This window comes from Squalius cephalus, assembly GCF_949319135.1.
Source record: "Squalius cephalus genome assembly, chromosome: 15".
In the NCBI taxonomy this organism is placed as follows: Eukaryota; Metazoa; Chordata; class Actinopteri; order Cypriniformes; family Leuciscidae; genus Squalius; species Squalius cephalus.
This window is the reverse complement of record NC_137136.1, coordinates 16,450,352-16,472,712: the sequence shown is the minus strand read 5'-3', so window position 1 is coordinate 16,472,712 and position 22,361 is coordinate 16,450,352. Positions and strand designations below refer to the sequence as shown.

Genomic DNA, 22,361 nt, shown 5'->3' with positions numbered 1-22,361 from the left:
GAGTTATTATTAACAGAATTTTCATTTTTGTGATCCTATCCCTTTAACTATTTCTGCAGATTACATCAATACACCAATAGATGGCGAAAAGTCTTTATGAGTAAGTGATTGAATCATTCACTTAACCGATTCATTTAAAAATACTGATTCATTCAGGAATGAAAGTGAACAGCATACTTGCATACTAGTACTTTTACTTTTTTCTGCCATATGAAGATGGCACAAATAAAATGCTAAAAGGCAGTTCCTTAGTCATTCACAATCTTTCTTAGTGAGTCATTTTATCAACCATATTTATCAATTAGTTTAAACACACTGCTTTATTTAGAATCAAAACAGTGCAACTGTTTGTTCATTTGGAACTATTTATTTTTTTGTGGAGAAAAACTAAATTAATTGCCAATATTGTGTCTCAATATTACTCAATATTTAGGCTACATTTTGTTTATAGAAATGTTATAAATCGTTCATACAACAGTTCTGTGTTTAGCACTGTAACATTGCTAAACAACAGAACTTGTGTGATATTGCTTATAGTAGATTGTAGCCTATGCGAAATAAGAATCTTATTTAGTTGAGAAAGACTATTATATAAGGTAGTAGTAAATGCTCAGGAAATACAAAAGCTCCTCAATGCCCTGTCTCTGCTGCCCCAGATTTGGAGGGTCTGTCAACTGCAGGCCTGGAACAAGGTACAGAATGTTCTACTATGTAAAGAAAACTGCTATACATTAATATATGCTTACAGACAAACCTATAGCCCAAAGTTCATAACTCTTGCACAATTTGCATGTCAAGCTATACTTCTGGTTCAAGCTTGACATCACTACTGAGAACGGGTGTTCACATGTGTTATGTATTGGGTGGCTGGAGTTTTATGTAAAGTAGGTCTGTCACATACCAGAGGCCTAGTGTCTTAGGAGAGTTCGTATGAGCTTCAAGGCATCTAAATGAATGTGGCCTGACCGTCAAAACTTGTCACTTACAAAACTTACCTGTTTCAGTTTCAGTTTCAGGTTTATTGTCTCAAATAAAATATCAGTTCATCAAAGGAAAGAGGCAAGTAAAATTGGCACAGTATTTTATTAGAGTGATTATACTGATACAATAGATTTGTACTATACAGGAAGTTATTGACATATTCGCCAAAAGTCGAGTCCGATGTTCCTTTCCATTTCACAAAAATCAAAACAGCTACAAAAACTTGCAAGCACCACTAAATAAATGATCACTGACTTCACTGAACAGTCTTGGATGCTCTGTTCACATAAACACACTACAGTTAGAAAAGTTGAGGTTGACTTCTGTCTTAATTGCTTTTTGTCAGTTTGTAGAAAAGGAGCTTTTCAAAGAATGAGAAAAATATCACAGGTACAACGAATCACACAAATATAGTCATTTACATCAAATATATAAGAAAGTGAGAAATCAGTTATGTGCTTTTTTTTTTCTTCTTTTTTAAAGATAAGTGTCACTCTGAGGTTTAACGGGAGGTAAAATATCTAGAACTTCCTTTAAAATAATATTTTAAAAAACAATGGGATCAGTGACTGTGTATTTTATAGGTCAATCTCTAGATGTCAGGTTTGGTCTTCCAACCCTTAATGAGGCCTTGTGGTATTGCTAGAGCTAATCGTGGCTATGGACCATTGAGGCGTATGCATACAACAAATTCTGACTGTCTTTGGACAGCCATATAAAGCCATATTGTTGATGCCCAACCTTGTACATTACACCAGACTGTTTTATTTTCTCATATGAACACATTTTCATTAGCAAGCATGTGAGCTACACTCACAACACATCATCATGCTAGCTAAAGTTAGCCTTCTTTATACATTGGGTGCATGTACAGTGATGGGCTGTAGAGGGCGCAATAGTCAGCCAGTGACTTCCCATGAGTCATAGCACTGGAGCTAAAATGAACTCAGTTTTAGTTGTAACCTTGTTACTGTGTGTAACTGAGTGTTTTTGCAAAAAGTATTACAGGAAACAGAAACAGTCTTCGGGCCAGTTTCTCAACCTGAGAATTCAGTTTCACTATAAATCGCTATAACGCTTTTATGCCTTCAAGTGGTTGACAGCCTTCTTTTTTTAACAACAAGAAAAAAGGTTTTTATTTTATGCAGATGATAATAAATCACTATTGTTAGTTTGAAACAGAAAAGCACACGCTGGATAAAAGAACATTGCCAAAAACCTGACTGACTTCAAAGAAGTTATCCACAAAGTGCGCGCACACACACACACACACACACACACACACACACACACACACACACTGAGGTTTAAATGTACATAGCTACACAGGGAAAAAGAGAGAAAAGAGAGAACAACGATACATATGAAACAAACAACAGTCCAGAAACATTGACAATTTCGTAATGGTTTCTATTGTCAATATAGCACTAAGTCTTCTACCGTCTTACCAAAGATCACCATTACAATAGACTGTATTGAACAAATTGTAGCTATGTGAGGCTACCAATCAACCATCCCTTTCATTGTCCTCTCTCTTCAAAAGTGCATAAATTCCAAATCCAAATTGGACTGAATGTGCAATCAAGCATTACGTCTATAATATGAGGTCTATTGTGATTCCATCTGAATATAACCCTCGACACAACAATACCTTTACTTAAGTCAGTCAACAAACTCACGCTCATGAACACACGTATCAAAATGTATAGTTTTAGGTGACCTACAGAGCAGGCAATATGAAGTGTTAACTATAACACTCCATACATACTTGACTTTTCTATTTAACATGTCTATTTGTGCAAATAGCAAAATTCTTATATGTATTCCAAGATTTTTTGTGAATTTATAACAGCAGTTAATGGAGTTAGATAAGAATTATTTTGTGACTGTTTTGCACAAAAAAAAAAAAAAAAAAATCTGAAGACAATCCCATGTGGATTTTATTTATGGAATATAGCAATTATATTTGACATATAAAAAACTTTGTCTTATTACCTTATCTCTGTAATTTGTCATTGCAGTGTACTAAATTAATTTCTTTAAATTTGTTTAGCTTGTCCAGCACATCAAAAATAAAGACACAGAGAAAATAGATAAGGTGGATACTAAAATCTAAATTAGTGTCTCAACATTCATCATTTTCTTTCTTTTTTCTTTGCAGCGAACATACAAAGACTGTCCATGTTTAGGCCACTAGTGGCATACTACTAATTATGATGAAATCAAAATTTTAAAAGAGATCCACAGTGGCTGACATACATTAGTCTGAGAACTATATTAATTTGATGCAAACAAAAATTAGCTTGTGAGGGATTGAGGCATAGTCCATTAAAAATATCCTAGATCATGTCTAATTTTCACAAACCATATTTTCCCATTTTTGCCTTCTGGAAAATTTGATTTTCAATAGCAGAACAGATTGAACAAAGCACAGCATCCTCCTTTGACTCACTGGTTCTTGCTAATTAAATTATTATATCTGGATACATTTTATCTACATAATTTTGTTAACTTCATTAGATGATGACTTTCTTGTATAAACATGTTTTGATACAAAAAGGCCATTTCTATTAGGATAAACCTGTGAAACGTCGCTTGTTTTGAACATCAAGAATGCGGTGTCGATTTAGTTTTCAATGTATGACGATTATATTGTGTCTTTAACAAAGAGTTAATTATTGCAGATGGACTGAGAAAGGCCCACAATACTTAAAATAGTGTAAAGAAGACATCAGTAATTTAAAAATACTAAATGAGAGGTGCTTTGCACATAAAATGGATGGTAATGCACAAAATGACTAACAGAACTCAAAACTGTCTGTTGTTGTTGTAACAAAACAGAAGTGGGAATGTTTCCAACCTTTCATTAATTCGACTTCCCTTAACCTTTCTTTAAAGTGCTAATTCTGACTTGAGCGGAGACTTTTCTATAGCCAGTTTGACAATGTGAAGATTTCTTCAACGCTTTCTCACTCACAGATTCGATGAGGCAATCTGATTGGGTTATTTGCTAAATGCACATATGAGGTATGTGAAAGCTCAATATTGCATATCTAGAAGACTATCAGCAATTTAATTAAAATATAAGGATAAAACATTCAATGTATCTTGATGCTATACTTGACTAGATATGATTCAAAGTAGTCACTTGAGCAAAGCCTGTCATTCTCAGCTGACATTATAAAAGCACAGGATTATGGGGGCAGTAACAAGTAGAAGGTGGCTTCTGTCAAGATAAACGTGCTCGCACAACTCCTCGAAATCACTCGTAATAATACTCACACAAATTTCATATCTCACTGTTCACCTTTTGCCATCACTCCTTGTAATGGTCCTCATCCAGTCAAGGCCCTGATTATGAACAAATTCAGTAAACACAACAGTAGACTAAATTAGACACTAAATGTGTAGCAAAACAAAAAATGGTCAGGCATTGCAATATACAACCCACAATTGTCATGTCCAGCTGATTTAAAAGGAAAGTCTCAAGATTAATATTACATATGAGACGACTCAAATGATCACACACATTCTTGTGTAAAAAGATATAACATTACAGTAACCTGGATATGAATGTCATTGGAAAGAAACACAAAGTAACAAAAAGCAAAGTACCAAAAAGAAAATCTGCTCTTCCTTGTCCCTCTTTGAGTTCATGGCAGTGATGGGGAAAGTTTTGTGAGTCTTTGTGACTGAAGCAAAAGCATTGGACACCAAGCAAAAACAAATTTTATTCAGTTGATCAACTTTATGTGATTTCTCAAATTAATCAAGTAAGGCTAATTGACGTATTTCTTGGAAAGAAATCAACTCCCTATCACTGCTCTATGGTGTTCAGAAGGCCCTCAGCAACCTGTGCTGGAGCGGCCCTCAATGCTGACCTTCAGCTGATGTGGGAGGAAGGAAAATTTGGGTAAAATCTGAGGGTCCTCTTGCGACCTCCACATTTCTCCTCTCTCTGGGGCAGACCATCTCCTCTTGCGGCTAACTGCTCTCTCTGCACTAGATGTGTATGTTTTTTCTGTCTGGTTGTTTTGGTTGACCAGTGTCTGAGGATTTATGCCCCCGTTCTCTGAGAGGGTCAACACATTTCTTTGGTTGGAAGTCTCAACCACTGTTCCTTCGACACTATTCTCCACTCTTGATGTAATTTTGTGTCCTTTCTTAAGATCCTCCATTTGGGTTGGTCTTTCCTCAATGGACCCATTGTTTTTGGCTGATTTCAAAGGGTTGTTGTGTTTCATCATAGACGCTGAACAATTATTTTTCTTTTGAATGCTATTTTTTAGGCTTTTAAGGGTGAGAGAGATACAAACATCACCCACAGAGAGTTTGGCACAGGATAGAGCTAGCATCTGGGTGGTGCGGTCAGGGCAGCAGGATGACCAACCTTGACCAAACACAAAGAAGGGGTATTCCACCAGGACTTCTACACACACCTAAAATAGAGAAAAAATATATATATTTTAGTTCCAAAGGTTCATTCAGCACTACCGAAGATTACCGCTAACATGATTTAAAAAGAAACGGACTAACCTGGGCTTTGTTCTCTCCCACCGAGAACTGTATGATGACAGCATTGGGTGTTCGGCTGCACTCTATGCGCTCTACAGTGCTGGAGTCAATCTTCAGTTCTCCACTCACCTCTGCACTTTGCACAAAGTCCTCTGTTCGCAAATCCTCCACACGCTTCAGCTCACCGTCTGCCAACTGGATAATAGAGCCCTTCATGAAGAATGGTGGTAGACCCGCTGATGGTGATGATGGTGAGCTTTGAGGACTTGTAGATGTTGGAGGTGTTACAGGGACTGGTGAACCCACTACACTGGCTGAAAGAACAGGCAGCTGTATTTGGCTTGGACTTGGCATGGCACAGGGGGCATGACTTCCATCAGACCCTGTGATGTCTTTACCATTGGCTAGGACTGAAGCTGCAGGTGGGGATGTATTAATAAAGGTCTGAGGCAGAGCTGTTGATGCATTGGCTACACTAGGGATGACAGAACAGTGGGTGACCTCTGGCTCAGCAGTAGATGGATTGATGTTAGTGGCACTAACCGGAATGAGCAAGGAGGGGTTGCCTGAGATCACCACGTGCTGTGGCAGGTTGCTTTGATAACCAGTTACTGCTTGCTGGGGTCCACCAGAAGCACTTGTGATGTAGCCAATAATTGGGAGCTGTGTGGCAGGATAAAGACTGGTGGAGAGCTCCTGTTGGGGAGTGTTGTGAGGAGCCTGCAGGAGTGTGTGCTGGGAGATGGTGGAGGCCGGAGAAACTTGGCTGTCTGAGGAAGTAAGAGCGGACACTCTGGACATTGGCTTGCCTAGGCAGATACCTCCTCTCTCAGCAAGGTGCAAAGATGAGTGCTCCTTGGCCAAGATATTTTGGAACTCAGAGTTACTGTTTGCTGCAAGGTGGCTACTGGATACCAACATCAGCGATGTCTGCAGTCCTGCTCTGTCATGAGCGCTATAGTCTGCTGGGAGCAAAACCTGAGCTTGGGTCTGGAGGCCCAGGTTATGATTTTGCTTGTGGCTCTGGTCACCTTCTGGTTGGCTAGAGATCCCTTTGGCCATAGTAGTACTGTGCTTGACAACTGTAACCTCTCCTAGTGCACCATTTTGCACCTCTCTGGGATGGGAGTCCAGCTGCTTTGCAATGAAGCCATCGGTGTAATGTAGAACCACTTGAGAGGGGGTGAGAGCCAGGGCATGAGGGGCAAGGACAGTTGAGTGTGGATGGATTTGAAGGGGCAGTTGGACAGAAGGGGAGGAAACTGTCAAACCCAAAGGAGCACTCTCTACCTGAATGCATTGACTGTGGGAAACATTTGATATAGAAGAAATCACATGATGACTCTGTGAATCAAGGCTGGATGCTTGGGAGATGACAGCTGTTGTGGCCAAGACCTCTTGTGGTGTCCTCCGTGGCTGTGTTGGACTGGATGTGGATGGTACAATCTGTGAAGAGATATAACTTGTATAGGGCCCTATGAGCTGGAGATTGGGGGGAAGTTGTGTATATTGGACGGAGCCTATGGTTTGAGGAAGGCTTGTGGAGAGAACCGTAGGATTGGCTGTTAGCACGGTAGGCCCGGAGAAGACTCCTCTGTATGTGGAACTATTGGAAGAGAATGAAAAGCCAGCAGATGAAGTAGCTGGAGGATATTCTGTCACCACAGTGAGAGCCTTATTTGATGGTGGGGGGCTGTCAGGATCTGCACTGTTGCTCTGTAATGGGCCTGCATTGTTGGGGATGTGGGCCATGCTAGCCATGGTAGCAACGCTGGCTAGCCAAGCCAAATTCTCTCCACTCTGGCTCTCACTAACAGCAGCTGACACCAGCACCTGCTTCTCTTCCAGAGCTAAAATCTCCCGCTTCTTCGGCGGAAGACACTCATTACAGCGCTCCTGGTTAGACTTCATGGTCTTGGAGTTTTTCCTGTATTTTAACCCACTTGTCTTGATCGGTATTTTTTAGAGTTAGTAGAACTCAATTGTCAAGATTTTCATAGTTGTATTACTTTGCTCCGCTTTTACCTTGGTCTTGCGTATTGTCTGGACTCTTGTAATGAAAGGATCCATGTGCTTCATGTGGAATCATCGCTCACTGATGGTTATAAGTCCGAACCTTCATCAGACAGACAAAAAACAAAAATGAGAAACTGCATCCTTTGCACTGCCTTTGAGTCATCTGCCTAAAAGTAGCATATGTTATTTTTTTTACCTTAACATCCATTCAGTTATGACTGCCAAATAAAAAAATAGCTTGAAATGGCACATACTTGATTTTGATTAGCAACTGAAAATTGAGAGTGGTGAGTGGTGCAGGTATGACATTACTTTGTAGGCCAACCAGCAGTTAGCATCACACTGGTTCCCTCGACAAAAACCCAATAGGATTTTCCTTATTTCATCCATTTAACCAAAACCCCATTCAAAAAACCCATTGACTTCGGGATGATGGAACCGGAAGTGCTAAAATGCGAACTCGCTTCCGCGTTTTGTCCTACAAAGTGATGTCACACCTGCACCACTCTATAGCTAACTGGCCCATGCTAACCAAGCCATAACTTCAGCATTTCTACTGGCAACTCTGACTTCCTTTTCAATTCCATGTGTTAGCAGTGTAAACCGCACTTTATCAGTTTAGTGAAAAAGACAACATTAATGTTGAAATTCATTCAGTGAGTAGAATGGTAATTTTGAGTAAAATTCAAGTGATAATTTATAGTTCTATCAGGGACTTTAGATAACACATTTCCATCATCAAATCTGAATCCAAATCCTCCTCATGCTTCAAGGGCTCAAGCTCATGTTTGCATATACATAATGTCCATCTACATACATCAGTGAGGATAAAGAGAGCACAGGGTGCAAACTTAACATGCAGTGAGGGTGTGTGGACAGGAAAAAGATGAAGGAAGAGAGAGACAGAGAGAGAGAGAGAGAGAACACTGGCTCTCCTGACCCACATTGAGCTCTGCCTGCAAGCGAGCAGGGTTATTGAGTTAGAGTGTAACAGCGGAGAAGACAGAGAGAGAGAGAGAGAGAGAGAGAGAGAGAGAGAGAGAGAGAGAGAGAGAGAGAGAGAGAGAGAGAGAAAGTGCGGGAGGGGGGAATAGAGGCAGGCAGGGAGGGAGAGATCCCTTCACCACAGTAGATCTGCACCAATCACTGTCCTACTTTCCCCTGCTACAGCGTACACCACACACAGCCATTAAATGCTTCAGTCTATTGTACACAGCTCACAATACACACACGTACACATCAGCATATCCATTGGACTGATACGCACTTATGCATATGTGATTTGGTGCAGAGTGCTCATGAATCAAAGAACAAAGAATCAAAGAATGGAAGTGATCACTAGATCACAGTTTCACACTGTTCAATACATACAACGTAACAAAAATACATAAAAAACATTACATTTAGATATAACTGCAGCATTCCCCTGTACCATTTCATGCAATCACAGGGATCCATATCAAACATTTGTGAGTGACACATCCTAAAACTGGAGGAAAAACACAAAAATTCACAATGCAGGGCAGGCAGACAATATTGTTTACCATTAACCTCACCAGACAGACAGCCATTCACTGGATTGTACAAATGCTTTAATGAGAGATTGAATCTGTGGATATCAAGCCCAATCGACTAAGAATTATAATAAAATAAGACTAAGAAATATAATAAGAATTCTGAATGCAATATATGAATGGGCTTTGTGTTTCTAAGATGTACTACAGCCGTCAGTATACTTGCATGCATTAAATTGCTGGTTCCTTATATATATAAGGAGAAATCATATTTCAGCTTAGATGAGAACTTAAAAGGAAACATTTGTGAGAAAGTTTCAAGAATACGTACATTTCACACATTATTTGTATGTGTCTGTATGTCTACTTCTCTCTTACTGGGTGTTATATTTGCGTGTCTATTTGCAGGGAGTTTCAAAGAGCACTACTGAAATACACCCACAATTCAAAATAGCTAACTTAAACTAAGCCTGCAAGGCAATACAGCTGCACAGACATAAAAGTAATGCTTAATTTCTGTTTTCTTTCTCCTTTCAGTGCCACAGAGCTGTAGTCCATGACAACAACAGATGGGATGAGAGTACTAAATTGAACTAAATATATTTTATATCGCTTAAACCTACATTTAACCCTCGGAAACCTTTAGAGCTTTATTAAGACATTGTTTAATTTCTTAAATAAATCATAGTGATTTCAGTTGTAGGTTTTACTATCCCTTATAGGGACATCTAGTGGCTGGCCAAAGAGCTAGATAGATTAACAACTTGCAGTATCCTTCTAGTTCTTTAACAGCAGATCTCATACTCTGCAGGCCCACTGCAGATCAAATGTCATCAACACAACATATTCACACCAATAAACCCGTGCAAACACATTAACACTCTAATAGTAAATAAACCGATACTAATGTAAGATGTCTGAATAATTGACACAAAACAAAGACTTCAGAATGTAAATATTCCCATTTCACAAATGATCTGCTATACAAACAAATAGGTAACCAAATTTTGCTACGTATTGTAACACAAAGTTATTTCTATGCATGCAAAATCTTCAGGAAAACATTACTTGCATGGTGCTGTGACACCTTTTTCAATGATGTCATCTCAGAGATGACTGAGCCCGTGCCAATGATAATGTATACAAATACAAACATAACTTCTCTAAAATGAAATGCTCATATTAACGTCTTTCCTCAAAAAACATGCCCATCTACTAAAACGGCTTTTCACTCATGTCCATTTAGCGCCCGTAAGCAGCTTCTTTCTGCACTTAACGACCTTTTATATGGGCGCCTGTCCCTTTAAGAGGCAGTCTAGGGAGTCCTAAGCTAGACATGAATCCAAACAGAGCTGTTGCTGCCTTTACAAAGGCTAAAGCCTGTTTCTCTACTCTCACCCTACAAGCAAAAGAGCACAACATGCAGAGTAACACTGGAACATTTGCACAGAATTGCAATTATTTCTGCAAAGCCTATTGGTAATTATACTATACTAATAATATACTATAATAATACAATAATTTCTCAGATACATGCACATTATATCTTCTTCTCTTCTTGGAATTGAAGATTAATCGTGCAATAAGCATGTATGATTGAAAACCAATTAAACATTCCATCTAAGGGTGATGCCTTACCTTTCTTTATAGGGGAGCCTTTAACAACTCTCTCTCTCTCTCTCTCTTTCTCACTGCACTACGAGTGTAACTCACTCTACCCACTGGCAAGCTGTCCTTTGTCCAGGTTTAGCTCTGCTATCAGGTCACACACGCAGTCCTCTGATTTATGTCTTCTTCCATGTCCAATGTTCCCCCTGCCTTCACTCTCTTCCACTTCCTTCGACAATTGCTCGGTGGGCCGAGGGTAAAGGAAGTCCCCTTGTCTGCGCTGTTTCACTAGCCCTACGTGTGAGAGCTACAGCGTATGTTATGCAAGGCACACTGACTGCCAGCTCTCTCTCTCTCTCTCTCTCTCTCTTGCTCTTCACACATACACACACAGTGCTCTAGAGAACACGGCTCCTCCTCCCCCAGTCAGCCTCAGCAGCCTCATCAGGTATTCATTCAAAAAACACACTCCACTTGGCAGGGCGCCCAGACTACACACACATGGAGAGACAGAGAAAGAGAGCGAGAGAGAGAGAGAAGGACAGGGAGAGGGAAAGGGAGGGAGGGAGGAAGAAAAATTGTGAGCAAGGGACCGAGCATACTAGAAGGAACACGTACCCTCACGTAGACCACTGCACTCGCGAGAAACACAAACACACCACAGACCATGAAATTCTCTTGAGAGAGTCTAGTGAGGGTTTCTAGGCGTTTTCTCGCTTTCTTTCTACAACTAATTAGTTTCTCTCGGTGGAAAACTAATTTAGTGCCTCACCACCATTACGTGTGATCAGAATAAGCACATTTGCATTGAGCTATATTAGTCTGCCCTGAAATAAACCCAGAAGGTTTCCCTAACGTTAGTGTATGCTACGGTCTTGGTTTGTTTCTTTGGAAACCAATTACTGATGGCACATAAACTAACATTGCAGGGAGGTTTTGTGTGATAACGTATAGAGAACCATTGTAGCACGTATACTAAACGTTCTCTAATTGGATAAATTCATGTTTAATGTTTCATTATCATTAGCCTAGGCCTACACTTGACTCCCAGAATTGCACAATTACTCACATATTCGACTCAAAAGCCCCCTATTGTCCAACACAATATTCAAAGGTCCATTACTAAATATTAAGTATAGAAGAATACACCAAAAACAAGCACATTTTATTATAATGCAAATGCACGCACCAAAAAGCACATACACAAACATAGAAACCCATATGTCTCTCACATTAAGCATGCAAAGTAGTTGCAATTCACCCTCAGGGGGAACCACATGCAAATAGTCACTTGTTCCATCACACACACACACACACACACACACACACACACACACACACACACACACACACACACACACACACACACACACACACACACACACACACACACACACACACACACTCACATACAAAAATGTTATCTTCGCACACAACCTTGAGAAGATCTGAAAACACCCTGTGTTTGAAACACGTGCTGTCAACCAGGAGAAATGCTGGGAACATAGAAAAGCCATCAGCAATATGTAACCTCTAATATTAGCCTGGCCTGGTTTACTCTCTCTGAGCAGATCTTAGCACTGCATTGGGTGTGTTTGCCAAACCACAGACAGAAAGCCATCATATATAGTATATGAAAGGAAACTCCTTTTTGGACAACTCAACACACTAAACTTAGACTTCTTCAAAAATGGACATCTCTCAATGTGTCGTCTTCTTGATCTTGATGAGGAATCCCAATCTTCTTTTGTGTCATCAAGGTTTTAAAATCTTAAACATAAACTAATAAATATTATTAGTTTACATGAGTAAAACACACAAAAGTGACAGTAAATACATGATACAAAATTTTTCTGTTTTAAACAAGTCTGTTCTTTTGATAAAATATTTCTGAAGGAAAAAGTATCACAGTTTTCACATAATTATTAAGCATCAACTGTTATAAGACAATTCTATACATTATTTCTATACATTTTATCTTGCCAGAGGCAACAGGAGACTCTTAAGACTCAGAGAAGAATACCTGTACTATTTTGACTCTGGATGGCTCAGTGTCTAAACCCTAAAAAGCCCAACAGAGAGACAGTCTTTGATATATCTCCATTCCTTCTAATAGCAGGAGATTTTGGGAGAGTTGCTATGTTACTGTTTGTTGAGGTATTGCCTTAACCAGTCACTAGGGAGATGAGATGAAAGAGCGACGAAGTGTTCTGTCTTAGTTTCTCTGTTTCTGTTTCTGTTTTCTTCTTCTTCTTCTTATTATTATTATTAAATTACAAATACTATTGTTATTGTTAATTTTCCCATGATGCAGCATTCTCCATCTAAAACTGATCGGGCAGACCCAACCATAAGCCGTAGAGACTTGAAACTTTAAGGGCTGGTAGTACTCACACCGCCTACAACGTCACCAAAGGCGTGCCCCGAACAGCCTGACAGGGGCGCTACAGCGGTCAAAAGTACGAAATGGCTCATAACTCCTAAACCGTTAGGCGTAGGCTCAAGTGTCTTATAGCGTTGGAATCCTTGGCTTAAGACGGAAAAAAACACCCTGCTCACCCTTCAGGCACCATTTTCGAGTAAATTGAGTTTTTTTGAAAAACCTACTTTTGCAAACTACTCCTAGGTTGTTGGCCTGACCGGAACCAAACCACTGCAGAAATATTCTCTGGAGAGTGACTGTCAAAAAAAAATCGAAATTTCAATTCACGGTCGCTAAGGGGAACCAAAATGTTCGATGTGACTGGGGCCACTTTTACAAAAACAGCTATAACTTGTGAACGGAAAGAGATATTTTCGCTAAACTTGGGACACATGTTTATGAGCTCAATATGAGGTCACATGAAAAAAAAATCACAACGATTGGCCACTTGGTGGCGCTATAACAGGGAAAAAAATCATGAAAATGGCTAAAACCGCACCGCACCCAACCGTCACAAAGTTGGCATGCAGTGTCTTTGTCCACGGTGCCATGATAGTCTATGAGAACATTGGCAAATCTCAAAAAACTTAGTATGCATCATCGGCACAATGCCCTGAAGGAGCCTGAGAAGTTTCAAGCCAGCGTTTTTTCATGACTTATGGTTTGTGTAACGGTGTCATCCTTAAAAAACTTGCGATTATCTTCGAAACCGATCGAGACAAAACCACCACAGGAAATTTGAAAACAATAATGCCCAAATGTCAAAATTATGATAGGAACTGACAAAAAAATCCAATAAATGTCGCCCATGGATCGTTTTTATGTATCGACAATATAATTGTCTAAACTTCAAAACGAAATGAGATATTTACAACAAATTTGACACACATATGTATGGGCACACTTTGAGGACACCTAATAAATGTGGTGGAGATCAGGCAAGACATGGTTCTATAACTGTCAAAAAACTTGCCTGTATTGGCTGTAAATGGTCTTTTCCATCTATGATCTAATTTTATTTTTTTATTTGAATCCCCATTAGCCACTACCTTGGCTACTCTTCCTGGGGTCCCAACAAGTAAAAAATACAAAACTACATTTAATCAACAACAATAAAAAGTCAAGTCAATGAAACATACTAACCCAACATTCCTTCCAAATATCAAAATCAACAATGGTCCTTTATATATATATTTTATTTTTAACTAATTTTTCTTGTTAAATATGTAATATCAATGGTAAATCATTCCATATTTTCATTCCTCTGTACATTACAGTCTGTTGTTTTGCAGTGGTTTTCGAAACAGGAAATAAAAAACATCCCTTTTTATGCATGCCTGGTGTTAAAATTATGACTAGTACTATATAAAAGTTGAGAGTACAGGACATTAGGAACTCTAGACACAGAAATATTTCTTATACAACAAAGCAGAGAGACAATCCTTCACCGGTGCATTCTTATTATATTACTGTTCTGGACTAATTGTAATTTTTCAATTAGTTAAATTTTTTGTCTTTACTTGATGCACTCGACCACACCACTGGGCAATAATCTAAGCAAGAACCATTGTTTGCACAATTTTAGAAATACAGTGTTGAGGTAAAAAGTTTACACATCTATTAATAACTGACAAACCTCTTCCCATACCTGTTACCATATTTTCTATTTGTTTTGACCACTTCAGCCTACTGTCTAATATAAATCCAAGAAGTCTCATTTCCTCTACTTGTTCAATAGGCACACGCTTTACAGACAGATTTAACTTTCGATGCAATCAACTTTTGATGCAATTTCATGCAAACACAATGCTTTTGGTTTTTATCAAGGTTAGAACCAACTTATTATTCCGTAACTTTATGATCAATTGTATTTCCTCATCCAAAGCAGTAGACAACTGGTTAATTGATGTTGCAGGTAAATATAATGTTGTATCATCTGCATACATGACTGTCCATGCACACTTTAAAACAAGAGGAAGATCATTGGGGCACCTTGAGGCACACCTCATTGCAACTCTTTCACATCTGAATAACTTCCATTATAAAATACACATTGTCCCTTTAGACAGTTAACTTTTAAACCAATGTACAGTATGAGAAGTAAATTTATAACATTTCAGTTTATCCAATAATATCTTTTTACACATGTGCTTAAAGGCCTTAAAGGAGAACTCCGGTCAATTTTAACATTGAGCTCATTTTTTTGTAAATTTGGAGTGCTGTCAGTACAGAGAACAACGACAAAAATCGGTGTTGCCTACACCGTGTTATCCTCTTTTTAAAATTTGCACCCTGTTGACTTCAATGGGGCAAGTTTTAAACCTGCGTTTAGCCTGCTTTAACATCCTTGATTTGTAATTACAAGTGCACAGCCATGTGAGTGAGTTTATTTAGAGTGAACACGGTGAATCTGACTGCAGTAGATGTGAAAGAAATGAATAAAAGTGATGTTAATTCAGCCAGCGAAAATACCTGTATTTACATCCTGTTTTCGGTCGAAGTCCAAAGTAGTCGATTGTCGAGTTCACGCACGTGATCATAGGTACTAAACCTATGTGCGTGAACTCGACAATCGATTACTATGGACTTCGGCCGAAAACAGGATGTAAATACAGGTATTTTCGCTGGCTGAATTAACATTTTATTCAATTAACACTTTTATTCATTTCTTTCACATCTACTGCAGTCAGATTCACCGTGTTCACTCTAAATAAACTCACTCACATGGCTGTGCACTTGTAATGACAAATCAAGGATGTTAAAGCAGGCTAAACGCAGATTTAAAACCTGCCCCATTGAAGTCAACAGGGTGCAAATTTTAAAAAGAGGATAACACGGTGTAGGCAACACCGATTTTTGTCGTTGTTCTCTGTACTGACAGCACTCCAAATTTACAAAAAAATGAGCTCAATGTTAAAATTGACCGGAGTTCTCCTTTAAACCGCTTGAAACCCGATAAATGCTGCTTGCAGCTTTAATTATTTTTAGTTTTGCCCTCACTCTCAGGTCTCATAAAACTCAGATTAAACAGACATAACTACAGTAAAAGAAAAATTGGATGCGTCACAAAGAGGAAATGCACTCACAATGGTCCATGATCAGGTCCATTTTCTTCTCAAGGACATCCAGTCACTTTTGCAAACCCCTGGAGCAAAACAATATTGCATAATTCCATAATTACTGTTCTGTTTTCTGTATTAAGTACTGACACCTGTTCAGTCTTCACACTGAAAGAACGTTCACCCCACAGAACCGTCCTGAAATGTCTCAGAGATACTGAGACATGTCCTAACATGTCCAGACATGTATGGGGGACAGGACTTTGCAGTGGACACAAGCTAACATAATATTTGATGTAGTAGAGGACCAACTTAAGTTAACAGAATTTAGAAAATAAATGAATTTAATAAATAATATTTAAGACATTTTAAATGATTCTGTATGGTAGGCTATATTTCTAATTTGAAGCCAGCGAAGATAATGATGAGATAGTTACGTCATTTATTCATATAATAGCTATTCCACTTGGATTAGCAAGACTAGCCATACAAATAAGTTTGGCATGAGTTTCTCAGAACTAGCTAAATGTATGATGACATTGTTATCTAATTTTATTTCTAATTTGAAACATATTAAAATGCAATCTTGACAATCAGTTTTAGAGGTTTCGGTCTCTCCCTATTCATGGAGATAGGAGCTATTTTTGTAGGATGTTTACCAATATGGCCACTGAGAAAACTGACTTCCCCTAAAGGGACTTTTCTAATGGAAGGCAACCAGTCCGGTGCCATGAGTGATCTGTACACACTTCGAACTGGAAAGTCCCTTGATTTAGGACGTACTATGCCATCTCTGAGCATGTGGGAAGATTATGCAAGGACTTGTGTTGCCGAGGTAACAAGGACAGGGTCTACAAATTTCTCAAGGCTTCCACCTTGAGAGAATTTTTCTCTGAGTCATGCGTTATGTGAAATTGTGTGTACGCATGTGAACATAAATGCTTTTATAGAATTCACCTTTTAACACTATATTTGTCCAGCAAAAATTGTTGCATCAATGGACATTTGACATGAGGTACGGTTAAACTCTATGTAAGGTTTACAAGCAGTCACTTTAGGAATAAATAGCTCTTATATTTGGATGATTAATTGACAATATGTTCAGGACATATGACATGTTTGTGTGCTTGCAAGGCCCAACTGACTGTAAAACAGATGAGCTGTTAAACTGCTAAGAAATCACATGATCAGTTATTTGTAGTACTATTTTGCAGGTACAATGTTGTTTGGACCCCTGACTTTCAAAACTCTTCAAAAGTCATACAGGTTCGGAATGGCATTCAGGTGACAGATGATGACAAAACTTTCATTTTTTGGTGAACTATCGCTTTCAAGTACTCTATTGACTTCTTAAACAGAGCCGACCACAACAACAGACAGCCAAAGCTTTCTGGAAGTACATTTTTTTTCCATGTCTTTCAGAGCCAGTATTTCAAACATTAAGCCAAAAATAGCTCTGGCCTACACACTTCTGCTGAGAATACACAAGGAGCAAGGACAAGAATGGTTGAAGGAGCAGCTCAACCACTTTACAAGCACAGACATGAAGAACATCATCTTTGTTTTCTTTAACCATTGCCAAGGGGTTAAGGAGGCAACGTTCAGTGGTCAGAAGTGCTGAATGCCTAATAAAAGTGAAAACCCATACTGGCCACAAGATATTTGAGGCTTCCAGTAAGGAATGCAATAACATTCTCTTTATCAGACACTCAAAAGGCTTAATACTAAGGGCAAGGGAGGGGCACTGCAGCCTCAATAGTGGTTTTGGCAGCCTAACAGAGAAAGGAAACATAAGAAAACACACAAACAGCAATTATAAAACCATGCTATTATAAAGCCAAGAGTATCCATCTCTAATCACGGTCACTGCTTCGCCGCAACAGTACTGGAAAATGGTTAATTCTATGCAGAAACATGAAATGTAGAATTATAGAGCAAACCATGTGAAAATGGATTTCCTCGCTTTTGCTTAACAAATATGACATTTGTAGATTTATACAGTTGCATTTCACTTTTAATGCATAATAAATGTTGTCATTAACTATAAAAAAACATTATCAGGAATGAAAATTGTTCCTGCTCCATTATGTCTTACAGGCTGGCAAAGATTATTTTGCATATTGTTTCTGCTTTATTTCTCTCTTGGTGGAAACACTGAGGTCAACATGTGGTTTGGTCATGTCGCTGTAAATCTGTTTTTCCTTGCGTGGCAACATTATTTCTATAGACCAAAGGTGCTCAAACTTGTTACTACCACTTTGTACTTTAAAGGTACACTCTTAAGAAAAATGGTTCTAAACAGTACCAAATTTGGGTTCTTCAGCTTGTAACAATAGCAGAACCCTTTTTGGTCCAAAATAGAACCCTTTTTATAAGGTTCCATAAAGAACCATGCTTTATATAGAACCTTAATGGTGTTATAGATAACCTTTTCAACGATATTTATTTTCATCAATATTAGTATGTTAGTATCTTCATATTATTAATATTACTATGATTAATATGATTTTTTATTAAAAAAAGCCCTCTATCTGCCTGGTCTTATATCTTGTTGCCTTTATTTGGGTTTTACTTTTTTTTTTTAAAACAGCATGTTGTGTCAATTAGGTAGGCTACTTTTTTTTATCGACATGGCAGATTGTAGCAAAAATGACAGTGCTCTAACAACAGAGGTTAGCTGAATACATTAATAAATAACAATTGACATTGAGCACGATTTAGATGTAATGAAGACCAAGTTCCAGTGAAATATCTTCACAATCCCCTGTCTTTACGTCCTTCATGTGTGTATTCTGAGTGGCAGTTTCTCTCTGCAGATGATGAGGTTATGATACGTGACAGCATCTGAAATACACAATTGAGTTTAGAGTTACATTGTGTCTCTTCCATTTGTTCATGAAGGCCAAAATGAACAAAAAATGGACAGAATGAGCCCTTTACCATGTTAAAAGGAAAAAGTGACAAAAGTCATGGTATAGCTTTAATGTTTTTTTGTGACTGGGTTTGTTTAGGCATAAAGTCCTAATTTAAAAAAAATCTAACAATATGGATATCAGAGCATATCTCTGTTACTTACTTTGTGGAGAAGAGAAGATGAGTAGCTATCCTTTTAACTGAACAGAGCTGCTCACACTTACATGTTCTATTAAATTAAAAAGAGAAAAAGACATGATTGTTAGGAAATGATTGTTACAATTTACAAGTTATAATTTATAGACATTTTAACAAAGAAATCATTTACCTGTTCAGAGTATGTTGACAGTCTGTGTAGTAACTGTATTTGTATAGCTGAGCTCCAGAAAATCAGTAATGAGGAGGCTTTGACAGTTACAGATTTGAAAAACAAAAAGGCGGGAGTAAAGAACCTTAAACTCTAACACAAAGAACCATTTCAGCAAATAAAGGGTTCTTCAGGACGATACGGTACTAAATATAACTGTTACTGTGTGTAAAGAACCTTCTTTTTTTTAGAGTGTAGGGTAGGCAGTTTTTTTTATTATTATTAACACTTTATGCTACACTGGTGAATTTGTTTGCATTTTACCTTAAAGACAGAACTACTTCTGGGGGGGGGGGGGGGGGGGGGGTTACATGAGACTCACAGACAGCGGTTACACAAACAAAACTAGACAAGATACAATGGAAACATGAGGGCTATTTATACACCAAGACTAATGACTGTGAACAATCAAGACGATCAACCAATAAGAACACGTCTCCGGCACAGACACCGGCATGGGCACCGTCTCCGGCATGGACACCGGCATGGGCACGGACACCATCTTCGGCACAGACACCGTGTCCGGCATGGGCACGGACACCATCTCCGGCATGGACACCGTCTCCGGCACGGACACCATCTCCGGCACGTACACTGGCATGAGCACGGACACCGGCACGGACATCATCTCCGACACGTACACTGGCATGAGCACGGACACCGGCACGGACATCATCTCCGGCATGGACACCATCTCCGGCACGGACACCAGCACCGGCCCCGTCTCCGTGAGGGACACCGGCAACTAACCAACTGTGTTTATGTAAACCTTGCATGTATTTGTCTGTTTTAACCCAATAAGACTCGAAAGATAACTTAGTCCAGTAACCAGGCGCTGTTTGACAGGCTTTTAAGTGCATGTGCGCTTCGGGTGTATGCGCTCAGTGTATGCCGCAAGGCTTTAAAGCACATGCAAATAATGAACTTTTGTGAATTGCAGTATCACATGAGTGTAACTCGACCTCTGCGTTAACATGTGATGTGAATGTATGTCGTATTGTACAGTATGCTGGGACGGAGGCGCCAGAACTGCAACTGATAGAATACACTGTAACACGATACTACGATATTTCTTCAAAAGCAGATTGTGGAGACATTTTAATCGTCCACGATCAAAAAATCGTGATATCGCTCACCCCTATGTATACCTTCTGTGTCTTAGGACCAAAAAATGTGCATTCAGTCCGAACGCAATGATATGTTGTCCTACCTGGCCGTCAACATATGTATTTCCATACCTCCGTACCTTGCTCATCAGCATGTTGTAGACAGTCACCGATGGGCGCCGGAAACAAACAGCAGTTATCTACAGTTCCTCCTGGACCAAAACAACAAAGCATAAATGCTGCGTTCACGACATGTCGTAACCGTTATTAGAGATGGCAACAGGGGCCCGGGAAGATGTTTTAGGTTGAGGGTGTTGTGGTTTTTTTTTTTATATATTTTGGCGGGGTTTTGAATAAGAAACCATATCCAGAGTGGACGAATTATTCCTATGCACACTGCAACGGTCACAATACGACGTCACACTCTACGCGTATGTTTTAAAAAACATAATTCAATATATAAATAGGCAATACTTTTTTATTAGCTCACTTAAAGTGTTTATTACAAATAAATTACTAAATGCTAAAAATGAATAAATGTATATGAACAAAAATTTGGCGTTGCATTTACAATCTGGTGAAAACAGCACCCCTACTTTCCGCGCCTCTGGATAGCACGTTCTACTCTACTACGTCACGTTCTACTCGGAGCTTCACGTCTTCAGACTCGGATTTATGCGTTTCAATGTCAACAACACTTTCAGCGCCGACATGAATCTGCAGCAGTCAGGTGGTAGGCCTACAAGTCAGAATTCTGTAAGTTGTTTACGTTCATTATTATTGTAATGTTATGTGCTTTGAGACATGACATGAGGTTATTTTACGTCGTCTCTCGTGACGCTTGAAGGAGGCGTGGCTTTGAAGCGCACTCTAAAGGGAGGGTGGGATCTCATGCTTAGTTTCAAAGCTAGCTTGCTATTACCTTTCCCTAACTTTAATTCTAAGTTATACTGACATATTAGTAAAATACAATGGATAGTCTAAGTTTTTTTATGCAAAAACAAAAAATCCCTAATGAAGTGTAAGTGGCCACTCTTTCAGAAAAGGAAAATCTCTGTTCCTCCCAGTTATTACAGACCTTCAAAAACATAAATTTCCAATACAAGTTCCAGGTTTTGTGAATTTGTCAGGATTGAATTGTTTAGCAAACAATGATTCTGTTGCCGGGCAGACACTTTCGCTCTTGTACAGCTTGACTTAGTTTACTACTATAGCTGAATGAATGTGGACCAGATTCAAGAATGACTCATGTCAACAAATGTCCATTCAAACATGTGGTCATAAATGAGTAAGACTGTAAGGTCAAGGAAATTATCTTGTGGGTCACTTTTTCCAAACCTACAAGCACAACTTTCCAGTGGAATGGACTATTTGAATGCATTAATTCAATTGTGCTGTTTAGCCAAGCACTTTATCCCTGTCCCCTATAATCTTGTAACCTATCTTTCACAATACCGTAAATGTATTCTGATGAAAAGCATTATATGTTTACACTGTTGTATGGCAAAAATATGTTATGTTTCTTTTTTTGGAGGACCAAATATGCAAAATGCACTGCTTGTTCTAGCCGCAAGCGAAGAGGAAATCTTGAAAGCACTAAACAACCACATTGAGCTACAATATGCTGCAGTCTTGAGGTAATAAAGACAGGATAATAGTGTAGAAGCCCAAAATACCACTGAGGGTTTTATCGGTTTTTGAGAGCGCTGTTCGTTGCTATTGTTGTTTTGATCATCGATTTGGAAAAGCAGACTCGTTTTGCAAAAGCTCAGAGTGAACATCAGTCTTGGATGATGAGAAACCCAACCCTATCTTATTTCCAGCTGAATAGCCAATCAGATCACACCAATCACAGTCACC

At 38.9% G+C, this 22,361-nt stretch overlaps 1 protein-coding gene and 1 long non-coding RNA gene across 3 annotated transcripts; both read right to left on the bottom strand.

The window, feature by feature from the left end:
• Nucleotides 1–1,070: 1,070 nt before the first annotated feature.
• On the bottom strand, nucleotides 1,071–20,735 carry atxn1b (ataxin 1b). 2 transcript variants are annotated; one of them, XM_079895243.1, is made up of 3 exons: nucleotides 20,642–20,735; nucleotides 5,518–7,612; nucleotides 1,071–5,420 (listed from the first exon to the last, which is right to left on the bottom strand). In XM_079895243.1, the coding sequence occupies exons 2-3, from the start codon at nucleotides 7,405–7,407 to the stop codon at nucleotides 4,827–4,829; spliced, it is 2,484 nt and encodes an 827-aa protein (XP_079751369.1). In that variant the 5' UTR covers nucleotides 7,408–7,612; nucleotides 20,642–20,735; the 3' UTR covers nucleotides 1,071–4,826. The 2 variants fall into 2 exon arrangements, with proteins under 2 accessions (XP_079751369.1, XP_079751368.1); XM_079895242.1 differs by lacking the exon at nucleotides 20,642–20,735 and adding an exon at nucleotides 10,665–11,048.
• Nucleotides 18,660–19,465, bottom strand: LOC307172761. The gene is made up of 3 exons (XR_013823763.1): nucleotides 19,357–19,465; nucleotides 19,192–19,257; nucleotides 18,660–18,959 (listed from the first exon to the last, which is right to left on the bottom strand). It is a non-coding gene; the product is annotated as an uncharacterized lncRNA (long non-coding RNA).
• Nucleotides 20,736–22,361: the final 1,626 nt, after the last annotated feature.

Excerpts from the sequence above, each read along its gene's own strand:
- atxn1b (XM_079895243.1), bottom strand. The coding sequence starts at position 7,407 with ATGAAGTCTAACCAGGAGCGCTGTAATGAGTGTCTTCCGCCGAAGAAG. Across the intron at positions 5,421-5,517 it reads TGGGAGAGAACAAAGCCCAG|GTGTGTGTAGAAGTCCTGGT; the intron begins GTTAGTCCGTTT and ends TCTCTATTTTAG.